The 20052-nt window shown below is 41.7% G+C and overlaps 1 protein-coding gene across 6 annotated transcripts in view; it reads right to left on the minus strand.

Annotated features, from left to right (window-relative positions):
• The window catches only part of LOC137341562 (phosphatidylinositol 3-kinase C2 domain-containing subunit gamma-like), a 147895-nt gene that overhangs the window by 90643 nt on the left and 37200 nt on the right, over positions 1-20052 (minus strand). For all 6 annotated transcript variants that reach the window (XM_068004750.1, XM_068004749.1, XM_068004747.1 and 3 more), the window contains exons 10-14: positions 12377-12413; positions 8510-8714; positions 7337-7462; positions 6460-6624; positions 5090-5165 (exon numbers count right to left, since the gene is read on the minus strand). In XM_068004750.1, the coding sequence (XP_067860851.1) occupies positions 5090-5165; positions 6460-6624; positions 7337-7462; positions 8510-8714; positions 12377-12413 (609 nt within the window). The remainder of the gene's footprint in view (positions 1-5089; positions 5166-6459; positions 6625-7336; positions 7463-8509; positions 8715-12376; positions 12414-20052) is intronic.

Below are 20052 nucleotides of genomic sequence, written 5' to 3' on the forward strand. Positions count from 1 at the left end.
ATGAGAAGAATGATCAAAGTTAGGCTGATTTTTTAATAAGTTACTGGAGTAAAAAGCCACTTTCTCGCTGGCACTCTGTATGACAATTCCTGCCAGGTATTACTGTTGGGACACGGCCTTGGCCAGAAGCTGCATTCCAATGCACCACAACATGAAGATAAAATTGACATTCTGTGCCAATGCAAAATTGAAAAGGATAATCCTGAGCACTATTTCAAGTTAAGCCATGACCATAGGACAAGGGAAAGTAGATACAAATTGATAAAAAGGCAAGTTCAGGAATGATGTCAGGAAGAACTTCTTCACACAAAGACTAATTACTATCTGGATATGTCTCGAGGTCAGGTAGTGGAGGAAAATACTCCATGTATTTCAACATCGGTGGGGGCTTAATACAGGCACGAGTGGATCGGCCGCCCATTATATAGCCCGTTTGATTTATCAGATGGGGTGTATAATGGAGGGGCAAGTTGCCAACGCCCATTTTACACGACTGCTGAAGTGGAAAGTTCCACCCCATATTTCAAGAGGCAGGGGATGCAGTGTGAGGGGTTGTCGGGGGTGGGGGGGGTGCAATTTTAGGCATTTTTGGAAGGATGGCTCAAATGGCCTCAGTCATCTATATTTATCTTAGGAGAACATAAGAACATAAGAAATAGGAGCAGGAGTAGGCCAATCGGCCCCTCGAGCCTGCTCCGCAAATGGGAAGATTGAAAAGCTGTTGAGGCTAGGGGGTAATTGAAAATTTGAAAACTAAGATTGATAAGATTTTTGTTAGGCAAAGGTATTAAAGGATATGGAACCAAGGTGGGTAAATGGAGTTAAGATACAGATCAGCCATGATGTAATTGAATAGCAGAACAGCTATAATTATGGGGGATTTTAACTATCATATTAACTGGACAAATCAAATTGAGCAGGGCAGCCTTGAGGAAGGGTTCATTGAGTGCATCAGGGATGGATTTCTTGAGCAGTATGTAACTGATCCTACAAGGGGGCAAGCAACCTTGGACCTGGTCCTGTGTAATGAGCCAGGATTAATTAATAATGTCCTAGTTAAGGGTCCCCTTGGAATGAGTGACCATAACATGGTTACATTCCATATCCAATTAGAGGGTGAGAAGGTTGGTTCTCAAACAAGCGTACTGAGCTTGAATAAAGGAGACTATGATGGTATGAGAGCGGAATTGATTAAAGTGGACTGGGTGTTAAAGTAAAATCTAAGCTGTTGGTTTAAAGTAAAATTTAAGCTGTTGGGTTAAAGCCAAAGATGACCTTAAGTGACTAGTGTGTGCGTGGCTGCGGTCACTGCCCCGAGACCACACTGAAATGCGCTTTGCGCAGACCAGACTAACCATAATTAAAAGCTTAAACATAACATATGACAAATTAGTGTACTACTAAACAAAATGGACTCTACTAAACAAAATGGATTCTGCTCAAGATGGACTGTGTGAGACGACATTAAAAAATGCTGAGCTTGTGTGTTTAGAAAGCTGACTTACAGTCTGGAGTTACAAAGACATTTCACAACGAGCTGATAAAAACTACAGAACCAGACTGGATAGACAAAGACCAGACTGTCTTAAGTTGATAACAGTTGTTTTAATGTGATTGGAGGTCAATTGTTGCTGTGGGGGCCTAATTGGCTAATGTGTAACTAATCAAGACTAATAATGTAATAGCTGCTGAAAGTCTGTACTTGAAAGGTATAAAAAAGCGCGACAACCATTTTGAAGTTGAGAAGGTGGCTGCGTACACTGCGGAGTGTCCGGTTCTTCTCCCAAAGTACTTTGTCCAATGAATCTTTAAGTCTGACTCCGAGTGGTGATTTTCCCACAACACTGGGAAAATAGATTAAAGGGTAAAACGGTACATGAGCAGTGGTGTTCATTCAAGGAGTTATTTTACAACTTTCAAAAAATATATATTCCACCGAGGAAAAAAGGGTGTAAAAGAAATGTCAGCCATCCGTGGCTAAGTAAAGAAATTAAGGATAGTATCCGACTAAAAACAAGGACCTATAAGGTAGCCAAACTTAGTGGGAGGATAGAAGATTGGGAAGTCTTCAAAAGACAGCAAAAAGTAACTAAAGGATTGATTAAGAAAGGGAAGATAGATTATGAAAATAAATTAGCAAAAAATATAAAAACAGATAGCAAGAGTTTCTACAGTTATATAAAAAGAAAAAGGGTGGCTAAGGCAAACGTAGGTCCCTTAGAGGATGAGACCGGGAAATTAATGGTGGGAAACATGGAGATGGCAAAAATGCTGAACAAATATTTTGTTTCAGTCTTTACGGTAGAGGACACTAAGAATATCCCAACACTGGACAAACAGGGGGCTCTAGGGGGGGGAGGAGCTAAATACGATTAAAATCACTAAGCAATTGGTACTCAGTACATTAATGGGACTCAAGGCAGATAAATCCCCTGGACCTGATGGCTTACATCCTAGGGTCTTGAGGGAAGTGGCAGTAGGGATTGTGGATGCTTTGGCAATAATTTTCCAAAATTCTCTGGACTCGGCAAAAGTCCCGGCAGATTGGAAAACTGCTAATGCAACACCGTTATTTAAAAAGGGTAGTAGGTAGAAGGCTGGAAATTATAGACCAGTTAGCCTAACATCTGTGGTGGGTAAAATTTTGGAGTCTATTAATAAGGAGACAGTAGCAGAACATTTGGATAAACATAATTTAATAGGACAAAGTCAGCATGGCTTTACGAAGGGGAAGTCATGTCTGACAAATTTGCTTGAGTTCTTTGAGGACATAACGTACAGGGTGGATAAAGGGGAACCAGTGGACGTAGTGTATTTAGACTTCCAGAAGGCATTCGACAAGGTGCCACATAAAAGATTATTGCTCAAGATAAAGAATCACTGGATTGGGGGTAATATTCTGGCATGGGTGGAGGATTGGTTATCTAACAGGAAGCAGAGAGTTGGGATAAACGGTTCATTCTTGGACTGGCAACCAGTAGCCAGTGGTGTTCCGCAGGGGTCGGTGCTGGGTCCCCAGCTCTTTACAATCTATATTAACAATTTGGAGGAGGGGACCGAGTGTAACATATCAAAGTTTGCAGATGATACAAAGATGGGAGGGAAAGTGGCGAGTGAGGAGGACATAAAAAACCTACAAGGGGATATGGACAGACTGGGTGAGTGGGCGGAGATTTGGCAGATGCAATACAATATTGGAAAATGTGAGGTTATGCACTTTGGCAGGAAAAATCAGAGAGCAAGTTATTTGCTTAATGGCGAGAGACTGGAAAGTACTGCAGTACAAAGGGATCTGGGGGTCCTAGTGCAAGAAAATCAAAAGGTTAGTATGCAGGTGCAGCAGGTGATCAAGAAGGCCAACGGAATGTTGGCTTTTATTGCTAGGGGGATAGAATATAAAAACAGGGAGGTATTGCTGCAGTTATATAAGGTATTGGTGAGACCGCACCTGGAATACTGCATACAGTTTTGGTGTCCATACTTAAGAAAAGACATACTTGCTCTCGAGGCAGTACAAAGAAGGTTCACTCGGTTAATCCCGGGGATGAGGGGGCGGACATATGAGGAGAGGTTGAGTAGATTGGGACTCTACTCATTGGAGTTCAGAAGAATGAGAGGCGATCTTATTGAAACATATAAGATTGTGAAGGGGCTTGATCGGGTGGATGCGGTAAGGATGTTCCCAAGGATGGGTGAAACGAGAACTAGGGGTCATAATCTTAGAATAAGGAGCTGCTCTTTCAAAACTGAGATGAGGAGAAACTTCTTCACTCAGAGGGTGGTAGGTCTGTGGAATTTGCTGCCCCAGGAAGCTGTGGAAGCTACATCATTAAATAAATTTAAAACAGAAATAGACAGTTTCCTAGAAGTAAAGGGAATTAGGGGTTACAGGGAGCGGGCAGGAAATTGGACATGAATTTAGATTTGAGGTTAGGATCAGATCAGCCATGATCTTCTTAAATGGCGGAGCAGGCTCGAGGGGCCGATTGGCCTATTCCTGCTCCTATTTCTTATGTTCTCACAGGCTCAAGGGGCTGAATGGTCATCTCCTGTTCCTATGTTCCTAAAGCTTGGAGACTTCACCCTTCTTAGGGATGAGGCTGAACTGAAATTCTCAAGCTGAATATTGGACTTTTTGGATTTATATGGAAAAATAATGTGGACTGTGGTTGTATTTGGACGATTTGAATTTAGACTTCTTGTGCCTTGAGTGAAAAAGACGCTACCCTCATGCAGCCATTTTGTTAACTTTGGGCTGAAAGACTGTACATTTATTCATAAGTTCTGGGACTGACAACAGCTCGATGGGGCCTTTAGTTTATTCTCATGCACTTCGTGTCAATATCTGACCCACCACAGTAGCTTAATAGTTATGTATCTGAGGCACCTGTCCCCATGGCGATCTAGTGGGTTTATTGATTTGTTCCCGACTGCTAGTTCAGGCTGTGACAGATGTCCATTTCCTTGCTGGGATTATTCTCTGTGGCGTTTCTTTCTCACTGGGGTTGACAAGACTTTTGTCAAGGTGTTCACTTCCCTTGGGAGGATCAATCAGCTGAACTTGCACAGAGGCAATTTTCAATGATCCAATTCTAAATCCAAAGCACACGTTGATCTGGCTCCTGATTCTGCCCTCCGTAGAACCTGCCAGTACTGTAAATAGACTTGCACTCAATTCACCATCTTCCACATAGCTAGATGTTAACGAATTGTTATGCCAGTACAATATTCAATAACCTCATCATTGGGCATATAATGTTGTGGCCTCTCACCCTCACGGCTGATATTTGGTCAATTGATCAATGCAATTAACATTTCATTTTGGTCGTTCAGACAATTCAAAATTAAAAAACAGCCCAAATAAAACATAAATTTTATTTAATCATTTATGTGCACTTGTTGCCTCCCATTCCTCTTAGATGCAATCATTATAGAAAATACAAAGGGAGCTTTAATGACACCATTATGACATAGCCCTTTTCGACTTCAGTAGCCTAGCAACCGATTGCATTATATTATCTGGCATTGTTCCAACATGTTCTTTTATTGTATTTATTGCATAATTCAATTCAAGAGCCACATTGCTTACCTGCAGGATCAAGCTGTCTGTTTGGCTGGTGTTAGCTGGGACAAGACACAACAGCTTTGTACTGTGGACCAAAACTCTGTTTCAAAATGAACAGCATGTCACTTTTAACAATCATACTAATGAAATGACAATCACATTTTATTGTAGCACTTTAAATGGAGCTTCCGCAAGCTGCCTATACTTAACACCGTTCACAGGTTATCATGGTTTATAATCAGTCACAAAGGACAAATTCAGCGAAGCACTGCGTCAGGAGTGCGGTCTTACTAGAAAGGGGAATGAGTCAGAGGTGCATATGTAACACTATAGTCCTGGGACTCTGACTCATGCATCGAGGCTCTGCTCTGGAGTGCTGCCTCGCTGAATTTGCCCGGAAGTGTTTTCCTTTTTTTTTTAAAACTGTGGCTGGGAATTTCCTCAAAGTTGCTCCCTCCCCGTTGCCGTCTCTTTGGCGAAAATCCAGTTTTACGCGAGCAATTGGGATTTTCCGGCGAAGTTAGGGCGGCGAGTGGGATCAGCTCTGAGGGAATTCCCAGCTTGAAAAGGGCGATGGAAGCAGATTCAATAGTTACTTTCAAAAGGGAATTGAACATATACTTGAAAAGGAAATATTTGCAGGGCTATGGGGAAAGAGCAGGGGGAGTGGGACTAATTGGATAGCTCTCCTTCAAAGAGCCAGCATAGGCAGGATGGACCGAATGGACTCCTTCTGTGCTGTATGATTCTATGATTCTATGATATATGTAGTCCTCCCAAGGTGTGGGGCTCTTTTCAGATACCATCCCTTTTACACTTATCCAAACAGAGTGGTGTATTTCTTTGTTTTCTTCATGGTAAATTCTAGCAGAATGTAGTGCAGAATATTTGAAAAAGGAAGACTCAGGTTGAAGAAAATACACTTAAAAAAAAAAATGTAAATATGATCAATTATGAAGCAAGTAACAGGGAGTAACTCTTCTGAAGTCCAGATGAATTTCTGGAGCAGAGAGAGGGAGCTACACCCTACCTGGAATATTGGAATGGTACCAAATGTGAAAAAACATTCTATTTAGCAACACAATCACACAAAAATAAACTACAACATAGAATAAATGGGGGATTATCCACTATCAGAATGTTAGAAATGGAAAAATCTCAGTGGGCTGTGGAAGGGGCTGTGTGTTGCCATGGAAACAGGCGATGTTCTAAGCGTGTGCTATAGATAATCATCTGACCTCTGATAATGTCTTGTGATAATGTGAAACGGGGCTTCTGATTGGTCAGGAGTGCCATAATGATGTACAATGCCTCATTTGAAGTGTCTTAAGTAATTACAAGGAACCCATATTAAACTGAGCAACACCAGCCAGTCTCTGACTTTGTGAACTTACAGTTTAGAGCTGTAGAGAGGCATGGAGGCACGCGCTAAGGTTTCAGCATTTTTGGAGTGCTTGTTGGCATCAGAGTAGTTCCCAGTGGTGGTGCGGTATCCGTGGAATGCCAGGTTGAGTGTTGCCTCACAGGGCAATTGCTTAATTTCAATGGGCATGTACATTCTGAAACAGAATCAGCACTTGGTTTAGTCCAAACCAGAAAACAGTTCTTTTTCTCAATTCATTCTTAGGAAATGGTCATTGCAAGCAAGGCCGGCAGTTACTGCCCATCCCTAGTTGCCCTTGAGAAGGTGGTGGTGAGCTGACTTCATAAACCGCTGCAGTCCGTGTGGTGAACGTACTCCCATTGCGCTGTTATGTAGGGAGTCCCAGGATTTTGACCCAGCAACGACTTGCGTGCATGATTGCATCAACTGATGGATGTTGCCCAAGGTCTCTCGTGTTCTGCACGGCAAGCAGTGCAATTTGTAAACTGTTTATACTTTATAGCTTCCTCCCACCAATCAGAAAAATAAAATATTTAAAATGCAGCTGTTGTTCATCCTGAAATATCACTGGGTGATGAAATTCCAATTGTTAATATAAACTCTGCTAAACTGCAACTTAGATATAATCTGCAAAATACAGTTTTTATGCAAAACAGAGCCAGTCGGTCATTCACAACCTAAATCAATGCACAGACTTCAGATTTCAATCTCTCCACATCAGAACACAACGTAAAACTCTTTTTGTGTGGATTAAATTATTTATTCTGAAGATTGCTGCATATCTGAATTTTTAATTGGGACTAAAAGCAAAAAGGTTCATAAACATCCAATAATGAATTCAGGCTGACTCTTGTGATGCTGCAATGATTTCAAAATGCTGTACTTACCTATGGTTCCATCTGGCCAGAAGAAAAAGGGAAGATTTAGTGATGGAAATTTCCTCTGTCTTAACCCACTGGCACAACTCCTTACCTCCATAGTTTAATGAACAAGACACAAATAAGTTCTCGTAGCTACGTCAAGAGAAGAAAACAAAAAGTCAATCTTTGTTTGGCAAAATCGCAAAGTTCAGCTGTTACCAGCAGTAACTCAAAGATCGGCTAAATTAATGATGTGAAATATTAAGGCCACTGCAGCTTGAAGTACTTTAAGCAAAAAGCACCTACGAGATTGATAGGGTTGAAAATATCATTGTGTCAAGATGAAATGGCAGCATTACAAATTAAACTACGGGTTATTTATTAATAATGGAAATTCATATATTGCATGGAAAATAGTGGGAATTCTGCTAATGTTTTGGCTGGCTCTGAATGGAAAGGCATGAAGGCACGAAGGAAGAGGCAGAGGCCTCTCTCTTAGTTTTAACTCTTTGATTTTACATTGCCGCAGACAATGAATCATATCACAATAAAAAAGTCAATATGATATCACAGTGGGAACCAATATTGTAAACTATTTAAGGCAACCCTGAAACTGAAGCACAGAAGACATTTCGAAATGGCTAAATTGCGGTTCTTCAAAAACTGAAAGAAAAGAGAAAAGAAAGAACTTGTATTTATATAGCGCCTTTCACGACCTCAGGATATCCCAAAGCATTTTATAGCCAATGAAGTACTTTTGAAGTGTATCACTGCTGTAATGAAGGAAACATGGCAGCCAATTTGCATATAGCAATGTCTCACAAACAGCAATGAGATAATGAACAATCTGTATTTTCGATGTTGGTTGAGGGATAAATATTAGCCAGGACATCAGGGAGAACCCTCCCCCCACTTCCCTTCTTCAAATAGTGCCATGGGATCTTTTACGTCCAGCTGAGAGGGCAGACAGGGCCTTGGTTTAATGTCTCATCCGAAAGACAGCACCTCTGACAGTGCAGCACTCCCTCAGTTCTGCACTGGAGTATCAGCGTAGATTATGTGCTCAAGCCTCTGAAGTGGGACTTGAACCCACAACCTTCTAACTTAGGGGCGAGAGTGCTACCAATTGAGCCAAGGCTGAAAGTACAGACTATTTTGGCACAAAGAACTACTTCAGCACAGTGGACTACTTCAGCTCACCTTCTAGCCCAGGCACTGGGGATTCCGTGCACAGCATAAATGTTGAAGTTAAGACGTTCAGTATTCAGTTGTGCCTGTGCTACTGATGTGGTTTCTGTGGCACTAACATTGGCAGCTTGGTAATCAGTGTCAAAATTGTTGCAGTAGATGTGTATGAGTTGAGAGACGGCAGCAGTCAGTGCACTGATTGCTCCAGCTCGTGAACCTGGAAGTAGAAGAAACATTTTTTTAAAATTCATTCTCAGGATGTGGGTGTCACAGCATTTATTGCCCATCCCTAGTTGCCCTCATTTGATATAAGTGGCCTATCAAACCAGTTGTAAGGGCAGTTAAGAGCCAACCACATTGGTGTGGGACTGGAGTCACAAACAGGCCAGGCCAGGTTCCCTTCCCTAAAGGACATCAGTGAACCAATTGGGTTTTTACGACAATCCGACATTTATTTTTACTGATCTGAATTCAAATTCTCAAACGGTGGGATTTAACTCATATGCTCTGTGTTATTAGTACAGGTCTCTGAATTACTAATCCAGTAATATAACCACTATACCACTGCACATAAAGAGCATCGTCAGCTTTCACTCAATTTGAAGTGCAGCGGTGGTTAGTGTCAGTGACTGGGGCAAATCAAACAGAAGAAACAACATTTTGTTTAATTACTTGAAATCCGAATTATGTTTTATTATACTGGCAAAATATTCCTTAAATAACCTTTTTAAATGTTACATTGACGTAGGCATTTACAAATATTGCTTCATAAAGGCAAAACCATTGGAACTGGGCATTTGTTAGTCCAAGTCTTATGATGTCTATAAACTTCAATTGTCCAAAACTCTGCCACATATATCCTGTCCCTCGCGAGGCCCAGCTTGCCCATCATCCCCATGCTCACTGATCTGTACTAGTTCCTGTTCCCCCATCCTTGTTCTTGCCTATATATCCCTCCATAACCTTATTCCGCCTTTTTTCCTCCAGCCCTCTATACATTCCCCTTCTTGAACACTCCATTCCTCCGATTCTGACCTTATGTACATCCCTATCCCTCCCCCCAATTTTTGGCAGCAAAGCCTTCAACAGCCTTGGTCCTACTCACTGGACCTGCCTCCCTAAATCTTTCCACCTCCCTCTCCAGCTCTAAAAATGTCCTCAAAACATTCTATGATCAAGCTTTCAGTTACCTCTGCCAATCTCCCCCTTTCCTGGCTCATTGTCTGTTTTCCCTCTGCCTATTTGTGATTTGGGATGTTCTTTATAGATGCTTTAAGAATGCATTTGAAGTTGTCATCATTGGTTTTACTTCCAAGTATGAATGAACCCTTCACAGAAGTGGTATTAAGACAAAGTGATGTGAAATAAGTCTGACAGTCTCTCCATCCACCCTCAGCCCTCCCTCCCAAAAATCGCTGAAAATACACAGCCAGTCTGTCAACATCTAAAAAGAGATATAGACAGGTTAATGCTTTAGGTGCAGTTCCGATGATCTCTTTCCAAAACATTAACCTGTCTTTTCAGATGCTGACTGACCTGCTGTTCTGTTTTAACTTCAGATTGCAGTATTTGCAGTGTTTTTTTGATGATAGCTGTTGGTTCATCATACAATGCCCCAAATAGTGACGTCCTAATCATGGCTGCACTGTTAGAGAGAAGTGTCAAGCAGAGGGAGTGAAAAATCGGATGTCAAATGTTCCGCATATCCTCGCAACCAGCTATAGATAACTGCTTGAAGAAGCCTGGTACATGGCCCCAAGCCCACCGTCATGGCTGAGGAATGGTGTGCAGCAAGGGGAAGATTTGAGAAAAGAAAATACAACTTATTACCACCACTCACCCCTCCCTCGCCACCAGTAGTGGCTATGATACTGGCCTAGCAACTCAGAGGTCATGAGTTCAAATCCCACCATGGTAACTTGTGAAATTCAATAAATCTAGTGATTTATTGAATTGGCTACCATCAGTTAAAAATTACCACGAAACAGGCCATTTTGCCCAACAGGTTCATGCCGGTGTTTATGCTCCACACGGACCTCTTCATCTAACCCCATCAACATATCCTTCTATTCCTTTCTCCCTCATGTGTTTATCTGGCTTCTCCTTAAAGCATCTACGTTATTCACCTCAACTACTCCCTGTGGTAGCGAGTTCCACTTTCTAAAGTAAAGAAGTTTCTCCTGAATTCCCTATTGGATTTATTAGTGACTATCTTATATTTATGGCCCCTAGTTCTGGTCTCCCCCGCAAGTTGAAATATCTTCTCTACATCTACCCTATCGAACCCTTTCATAATCATAAAGACCTCTATTAGGTCACCCCTCAGTCTTCTCTTTTCTAGAGAAAAGAGCTCCAGCCTGTTTTCAATCTTTCCTGATAGGTATAACCTCTCAGTTCTGGTATCATCCTAATAAATCTTTTTTGCACCTTCTCCAGAGCTCAAAATCCTTTTTATAATATGAAGACCAGGACTATTCACAGTACTCCAAGTGTGGTCTAACCAAGGTTCTATACTAGTTTAACATAACTTCTCTGCTTTTCAATTCTATCCCTCTAGAAATGAACCCCAGTGTGTTGTTTGCTTTTTTATGGCCTTATTAACCTGCTTCGCTACTTTTAGTGATTTGTGTATCTGCACCTCCAGATCCCTCTGCTCCTCTACCCCATTTAGACTCTTGTTTTCCAAGGAGTATCTGGCCTCATTATTCTTCCTACAAAATGTACCACCTCACACTTATCTATATTGAAATTCATTTTCCAATTACGTGTCCATTCTGCAAGTTTATTAATGTCTTCCTGTATTTTGTTGCAGTCCTCCTCAGTATTAACTATACTCCCCAATTTGGAGTTGTCTGCACATTTTGAAATTGTAACTCCAATTCCCAAGTCCAAATCATTTATGTAAATTGTGAGCAACAATGGTCCCAGCATCGATCCTTGTGGACCACCACTTCCCACCTTTTGCCAGTCTGAGCATGTACCCTTAACCCCTACTCTCTGTTTTCTGTTTTGTAGCCAGCTTGCGATCCATTCTGCTACCTGCCCCGACTCCACATGCTCTGACCTTAGTCATGAGTCTACTATGCAGTATCTTATCGAAGGTCTTTTGAAAATCCAAATATATTACATCTACTACATTACCCTTGTCTATCCTTTCTGATACTTCTTCAAGGAATTCAGTCAGGTTGATCACGCATGACCTTCCCTTTTGAAATCCATGCTGACTATTCTTTATTATATTTTCGGTTTCTAGATGTTTTTCTATTACATCTCTGAGTAAAGATTCCATTATCTTTCCTACCACCGATGTTAAGCTAATTGGTCTATTGTTCCCTAGACTTGTTCTATCTCCCTTTTTAAATACAGGAATCACATTAGCTGTCCGCCAGTCCTCTGGCACTATTCCCTTTTCTAATTAATTTTGATATATCTGTAATAGTGCCTTTGCTATCTCTTCCCTAACTTCTTTTAATATGCACGGATGCAATCCATCCGGACCAGGGGTTTTATCCTTTCTAAGTTTAATTAGTTTATCAATTAACTTCCCCCTTTCTATCTTAGATGTCTTTATTTCTTTTATGATCTCTTCTTCCAATGTCAAGTCTCCCTGGTAATTACTGAGGCAAAGTAATTCTTTAATATTTCTACTAGGAAGGGAACCTGCCACCCTTACCTGGTGTGATCAACATGACTCCAGTCCCATGTTATCTGGTTGACTCTTAATGCCCTAAAGGCAACTAGGGATGGGCAATAAATGCTGACTTGCTGGTGTTGCCCACATCCCCAGAACAAATTAAAACAGCCCAGCAAATAAACCACTTAGACCTACTCAGCATAAACAAGAAGCAAGTTCACACATGTAATAAATTAGGTTTTTACCTTGTCGGTTAGGCAATTGAACAGAATGAAATGAAGTCTGAAAGTGGAAAAACATGGCACCTAATTAGTCATTGAAAAAATTCTTTTCTGATTCCATTTAAGTAAAGCAAAAAATCCTGTTTTTTTTAGGAAATTCAACCACGAACAAAGGTAGACAATTCATGCAGACACTGCAGGTTACGCCCTATAATGTACACATTGGTCTGTTTAACTGATCTGGTTATCAACTTTTTAATTATAATTCACTTGATATGCATCGAGTGTAAAATGATCAGATTAACATTGTGCAACTGCATTTTTTTCACACTGTACACAAGCAGGAAACATCATAATTCATAGACGACATACAGTGTGTGTAGTAAACCTTTTCGTGAATTAAAAATATCAACTGTGGACTTGTACTGAATAATGCAGATTGTAATATTAGATTGACATTTATCAATCGGACCACTGATACTTTTGTCGATCTGGGGGAGTTCCAGAATTTCTCCTTCTTGATCATGTAGTCATCCCCCTCCCTCAGGGGACTGTGGATTGGTCCACTGGGGGAGGGTTCAAAGAGTCAAATTTGTCATTCCCTACCAGCTTCTCTTTTTATTCTAAATGCCAAATTCATTTAGCCTCAGACAAAGATGCATGCAGGAATTGGTGCAGTAATGTCTCAAGTCATTTATAGAAAGCAGTCCTTACACAAGTTGGCATTTAACCCAACACCAGCACAATACTGTACCTGGTGACAACACATAGTTTCTTTGGGGAGAAATACATCCCCTGTACTGCATTAACCTATAGCCTATAGCCCAAAAGTCAGATGGTGAGGTATGTGAGATCTTTGGTCACAAACAACTTTCGAATCAAGCAAAGGGCTTACAAAGGTTGATGTCCTGTCCAGGATTTCATAGTAGAAATACTCTTCCTGTGGTGACCACCATTGAATACAAAGAAGATGGACTTCGTTTTAACCTTGTTGGGAGAATTTTTGGATCTGTCGTCAAAACGTGAGTAGGATCCCCTCTTTGAAATAAGGGCATGCAGCAACTAAGGTCTACACTCTGAAATCTTTTTTAAGATTTGACTTTAATACAATAGTACTGCACTTTCCATGTGAAATTGTCCCAGCTGACTTGTGAATTGGATTCTCTCATTTGAATACTTGGAATCACAGAATTTATTGCACAAATGGAGGCCATTCAGCCCATCTCACCCATGTCAGGTATAATTCCTTAACTGGAGCTATCTACAGTTTCCCTACCCTTTTCTTTTATCCTTTTTATATTCTTCCTTTTAAAATACTTATCCTAATCCATTTTAAAATATGTTATAACCTCTGCCTCAGTCACCTGTGGTAAAGCAGTCCAAGTTCTAATAACTCAAGTGTGTAAAAAAAATTCCTTACTCCTCTTTTGTTCCTTCAGTGAAAATCCTCCAGCTATGCCCCTGGTTACTAATTCACCAACCACGGAAACAACCTTTCACTGCTTAACTATTTCACAAGACTAGTCAAGCAGTCGCATATTGGACTGAGGGAGTACAACCAAAACATGCCATTAAAACTCTGTTCATCACACACTATAGTAGTGGAGTTGCTGTTTGTTTTCTTGATTTTCAAAGACTTGGTTCTATTGGCTAGATGAGACAAAGATGGTCGGTCACTGTGGCTCTGTAAGCCTACAGTATGATCCCTCAGGCTCCATGTTACTGTTCTGTTAAAAAATTCAATCATAGCTGTGATAGTAGACCCTGACTTCATACAATTTGAAGGCTGATCCAGTCTTAAACTCAAATTCTGTGAATGTGACTTAGGTCTTTGCAGATAATTGCAAGAGTGATACACACAGACCAGGAGACCAATTTAGAGTCAACGTTGCTTCAGCACTCATCGGCACATCGCTGAAATGCTCATATCAACACAGTCAGTGGGCAGGCAAAATCTTTAATTGGACACTCCAGCCCTCTGCAGCTATGAAAAGGAAGATGATTACGGGGAATTACATCGACTCATTTGATGAGTAGAGAGAAAATGCCATCAGGTATTCTCATGAGTGATATACAGAGACTTCTGTAGACACTGAGTGGTGTCAGAGCAACTGCACAGAGAATCAGATAGCAAGTCACTGGAAAACATACCACAATTTACCGTTCACACAACTCTCTGCTGGAGACATTCTTTTTAGTTATATACCCCAGTTTAAAGATAAGGATGTGCCGTAACTTTTCAGAGGTGTTGTGAAATCTTGTGCATCCCCGATTTTCTCCGCCCCTCCACTGGCGGCCGTGCCTTCACTGTCTAGGCCCTAAGCTCTGGAATTCCCTCCCTAAACCTCTCTGCCTTACGACGCTCCTTAAAACCTACCCCTTTGACCAAGCTTTTGGTCACCAGTCCTACTATCTCCTTATGTGACTCAGTGTCAAATTTTGTCTGATAACGCTCCTGTGAAGTGCTTTGGGATGTTTTACAGTATTAAAGGCGCTATACAAATACAAACTGTTGTTGTTGTTGCAACAGGCCTTACATAAGGGATTAGGCTGATCCCCGAACAACTGCTACAAATTGGGGAAAAAAAATACAATAACTAGCTCACGGCACATCATGAACTTCTCCTGGAACACAAAGCATCAGTAAGCACAATAGTTGTGGCCCAATTATATCTGGTTTGACTGGTGTCTGTTGCAAAGGAATCCGTGGATAACACACCAGAGGCTACGAGAGGTTGTCAAATGTTGAAAAAGTCATATTAGAACAGGCTGCCCTGGTGCAGAAAAATTCAGACATGACTGTTTCAGAACAGGTTTCTCACGTTCCACACACCTCGTACCCTCATCCGGCTCCTTCAACTGTGTGGGTAAAGTCAGGCTTATGTTGCACTCAGTAACTGGCAATTTCAACATCAACGACGAGATCCTGATTGTTTACCTCAATAAGGAATTGGATAAATGCTTGAAAAAGAAAAATGTACAGGGCTATGGGGAAAGAGCAGGGGAGTGGGACAATTGGATAGCTCTTTCAAAGAGCCGGCACAGGCACGATGGGCCGAATGGCCTCCTTTTGTGCTGTAAGATTCTATGATTCTAGGTTAGGACTTTTAAGTTATATCTTCCAGTGTTGGCCATGTCTTTCCGAGCGAGGCGATATTTGGACAGAACACTCTATTGCAATTTTCTTGACTTCATTAATTTATTTTTGTGATTGTCAGCCTGATTCAGCCAATGATAGATCACCATCTGGTGGCCAGTTTGAGGCATTCAGGCCCAAAATTAGCTGCCATTTTGACAGCTAATGCAGTCAACTGGTATCTAAATCACAGCAGGCAAATATATGTGCTCGGGAATATTTAATAATAGTCTTTTGTTAAACTGCTTATCTACTTGTCATTTGACTTTCTACTCCTTGTCAGAGTACTTCATATAATGTCAGACGTGTGTAATGTATACAGTATGTCACTATTGCAGCCAACAAACAATGCTTCGGAAACAACTGCAGCAGGTGGGTGAATGGGAACACCAATTTGATGTCTACTTATCCACCATGTAAATCCGGAGAACAGGAAGTCAACACTTAACAGTAACTAGAATTACTTTTAATTGAGATTGGATGTATAATTCGGGTTGCCAACCGTTCAGTAATTCCTGGAGACTCCAGGGCTATCAATCCTATTCTCCAGGACAATGCTGCGAGCAACCCAGGAGAAAAATCATAGGGACAATAAAAAATGGTGTTTTTAAAAAAAAATGTCTTTGAACACTTTTGTTTACTAGTTATCAAAATATTGGACATGGGAAAAAAAGACTGTTTGACTGACAGTCAAGAATCATTCAATCGGGTAATGAAGAGTCTATTCGCTTTCCAATTGGCACAGGAAGGCGATGCATCATGAGGATGGACATGTTGGGCGACCAATGGCAGGAGTGAGGGTGGGGCAGTTGGAGGTAGGAGGTCATGTGATGACACCTGCAGGAATATGTCCAACCAGAGTTGGCAACCCGATGTATAATAGGGATATATACACTCACAAAACCATATCCGTCAACCTAGAAAACTAGCAAAAGCTAACCTGCAGCTTCAGAACAGTTGACAGCCCTGAAAAGCTCACAAGAACAGACCCCTCAGGAACTGTGCTTAAGCATTTACCAAATATAGTTCACACCAGCTGGAATGTAATGTGCATCGCCCCACAACATAGCTTAATCTTTTTGTTCGTATGTTCACATAAGAACTTGACTGCAGGATATTAAAGGCTCTGGGTATTCTCTGAGAAAAATAAAAATAAAGAACTTCATGCGAATAGCACCTTGACACATCTAAAACACCGTTGTGCGCAATGAATGTCCTTGAGGTATGATCACCGCTGTTCCTTCGGCAAATGTGGAATTTTACAGAAAGCAATGTCGCACATACGGCAATGGGGTGAATGACCAGGTAATCTGTTTTTGATGGTGTTGATTGGGGCGGGGGGGAATGTTGGCGAGAACGGGCAAACTCTCTGCCCTTCCTCAAATAGTGTCATGGGATCTTTTATATCCACCTAAACCACAGGCAGACATGACCTCTGTTTAATCCAAAGGATGGCACCTCCTACACTCGAACATCAGGTCAGTAATGCACTGCGGTGTTACCCTAGACGTCCTGGAGTGGGGCATGAACCAATCACCTTCTGGCTCAGAGAGGAGAGTGTAACCAAGCTGACATGAGCAGTAATGTACAGGAAATTCATCAGGAAAATTTAGTTTCCCACAATGATATTTTACTGTTATCATGAGCTACCGAATCAAATGAAGTAAAACGCAATTTGCAAAAAGGGTTTAAGATGTTAGATGGGAACCTTGGGGTAACTTGTGTTGCCGTTGGGAGCCTCACCTGTTGACCACGTATACTGGGAATTCGCGGGCACACTGCCTTCAGTTTTCCATTCATAATAGAGAGAAAATCCACAGCAGCCCGCCTTCGAACTCACGGTACACATCTGTCAGCCAAAGCTCCGCCAGCAACGTGCACTGGGAAAATTGGCCCGACTGGGTTTGTGCCCCGGACGAGTCTCTACAATATTATTAACTGTTTGATCAGGGAACCGTTTTATTTAGTTTTTTTTAATTCGTTCATGGGATGTGAGTGTCGCTGGCAAGGCCAGCATTTATTGCCCATCCCTAATTGCCCTTGAGAAGGTGGTGGTGAGCTGCCTTCTTGAACCACTGCAGTCCGTGTGGTGAAGGTTCTCCCACAGTGCTGTTAGGGAGGGAGTTCCAGGATTTTGACCCAGCGACGATGAAGGAACGGCGATATATTTCCAAGTCGGGATGGTGTGTGACTTGGAGGGGAAAGTGCAGGTGGTGTTGTTCCCATGTGCCTGCTGCCCTTGTCCTTCTAGATGGTAGAGGTTGCAGGTTTGGGAGGTGCTGTCGAAGAAGCCTTGGCGAGTTGCTGCAGTGCATCCTGTGGATGGTACACACTGCAGTCACAGTGCGCCGGTGGTGAAGGGAGTGAATGTTTAGGGTGGTAGATGGGGTGCCAATCAAGCGGGCTGCTTTGTCTTGGATGGTGTCGAGCTTCTTGAGTGTTGTTGAAGCTGCACTCATCCAGGCAAGTGGAGAGTATTCCATCACACTCCTGGCTTGTGTCTTGTAGATGGTGGAAAGGCTTTGGGGAGTCAGGAGGTGAGTCACTCGCCGCAGAATACCCAGCCTCTGACCTCTTCTTGTAGCCACAGTATTTATGTGGCTGGTCCAGTTAAGTTTCTGGTCAATGGTGATCCCAGGATGTTGATGGTGGGGGATTCGGTGATGGTAATGCCGTTAAATGTCAAGGGAAGGTGGTTAGACGCTGTCTTCTTGGAGATGGTCATTACCTGGCAGTTGGCTTAGTACATACACAATCGGACAACGTATAACAAGACAATTTGAAGGAATTATTCATAACCAATTCCTGTAAAATGAGTTGCACCAACTTATGCAGGTTTTTTTTAATGTCCTCTACCTTTATGGGGGCAAGTTGGACATCGGGACAATGTATAGGGTTCTTTTCCAAAGATATCTTCAAAATAAGCCTACTGGATTCTAGGCTGCCTGTTTTGTTTGCATATTTATTTATTATAATGTTCACAGCTTTTCCTCCTGTTCTTTTTCCACGATTGGCTTTTTACTGGGGTATAATTAATTCCACAGTATCAGCCACCCTCCAGAACATCGACCAGGTGACCATTCTTCACTCGTGTGAGCCGGGACAGGAAATGTCAGCTGGCTATTTGACCTGGGGACCATCGCGGGCAAGCTCAATCCTGTTTTCAGCCGAAGCCTATATGAGCTTGCTTCCAGCAGGGATCGCTCGATGGCTTTTTGATGGAGAATGACCCAGTGCACCATGGTTTGAGTATCACATCACACACATACAAATTTAGATTTTTAAGTACATTGCATCTCTCTTCCTGCCTTTGGTGTATAAATGCTTTGTGTAGGATCCAACGTGGCTTGTTGTAAAATCACCCATCCTCTCTCAACAGTAACGCTAGGCCACTGCTCAAGGGCTAATTCTGCTCCGGGGTATCCACTTTTAAACGTCTATCTACCAAAAGCACTCAGCGATGCACTGTAATTAGCTGGGTCAGTGCTGCTTGTATGGGTTTTGCCAGCTTTCTGAATGGTCCAAAGGTGCTTGTGTAAAAATGAAGAACTATGTCTTTTTAAATGAATATATTTATGCAGCAATTTTCAAAAATGATCATCGTTCAGTGATATTTGGAGGACTTTTTATTGCCTGATGTTTTCAACTGTTGTACACGAGTGAAGAATGTTATTGATCCTTTTAAAATAAATTAAATCTTTGTTGGCATTGCTTTAAGAAAGCTACAATTGGTTTCCTGAGTCCTCAAGCAGTCCAGAAATTAATTTAATTGTATTAACATAGGAGCACAGGGTGGAAAACTGGATACAGAGCAGCACATGCAGTTATGTGGACCTCTGATTTTCTGGTGGTTCATTTCTGATTCTCCACTCAACACTCCTGACCAGAGAGGATCCACATTAGGAGCAAAGCCATGCAAAATTTACCCTTTGTGTCACTCTGTCTCGCTCTCTCTCACACACACACACACACACACACACACACACTTGGGAATTACTCATTAATAATTTAACTGAACCTTTCCTAACATGGGTAACTGCTCCATCTCCCAAACAACTGCCTTTGGTTTTCCATCATAGGCCTTAGTTGTCCAGTAACAAACCAAGAATGGTGGATTGATGAGAGTCGGGGTTGGAGAGGCATCGGGCTCATATACTAGACTAGGTATGGTTTGTCTAGACAAAACCATCATTCTGTCTGGGTATCCCATGAAATCCTACACATGTGCTCAGGCTAGACAGATGTGGTTTGTCTCATTTACCCATTTATCCAGTCAAATTGCACTCATTATAAACACTCACTGTATTTTGACTCACTGAGAACGTTACACTGGCCTATAGGTTTGAATTAAGTAGTCCAAACTTATCCATGAATTAGACACACTTTCAACAAGAATCTCTACTAATATGGCTCATTCCAGTTCCCACGTGGCTGAAAAGAGCAGGGAATTAGTGATATTAGATACTGTAGGTGGTGCACAGACACATATCTGCCTTAAATCAACTGAGGTCGTTAATCTCTCAGGCTAGATATTAAAATGTGCAGGATAAAGGGGTGATCTCAA

This window comes from Heptranchias perlo, chromosome 24, assembly GCF_035084215.1.
Source record: "Heptranchias perlo isolate sHepPer1 chromosome 24, sHepPer1.hap1, whole genome shotgun sequence".
Taxonomy (NCBI): Eukaryota; Metazoa; Chordata; class Chondrichthyes; order Hexanchiformes; family Hexanchidae; genus Heptranchias; species Heptranchias perlo.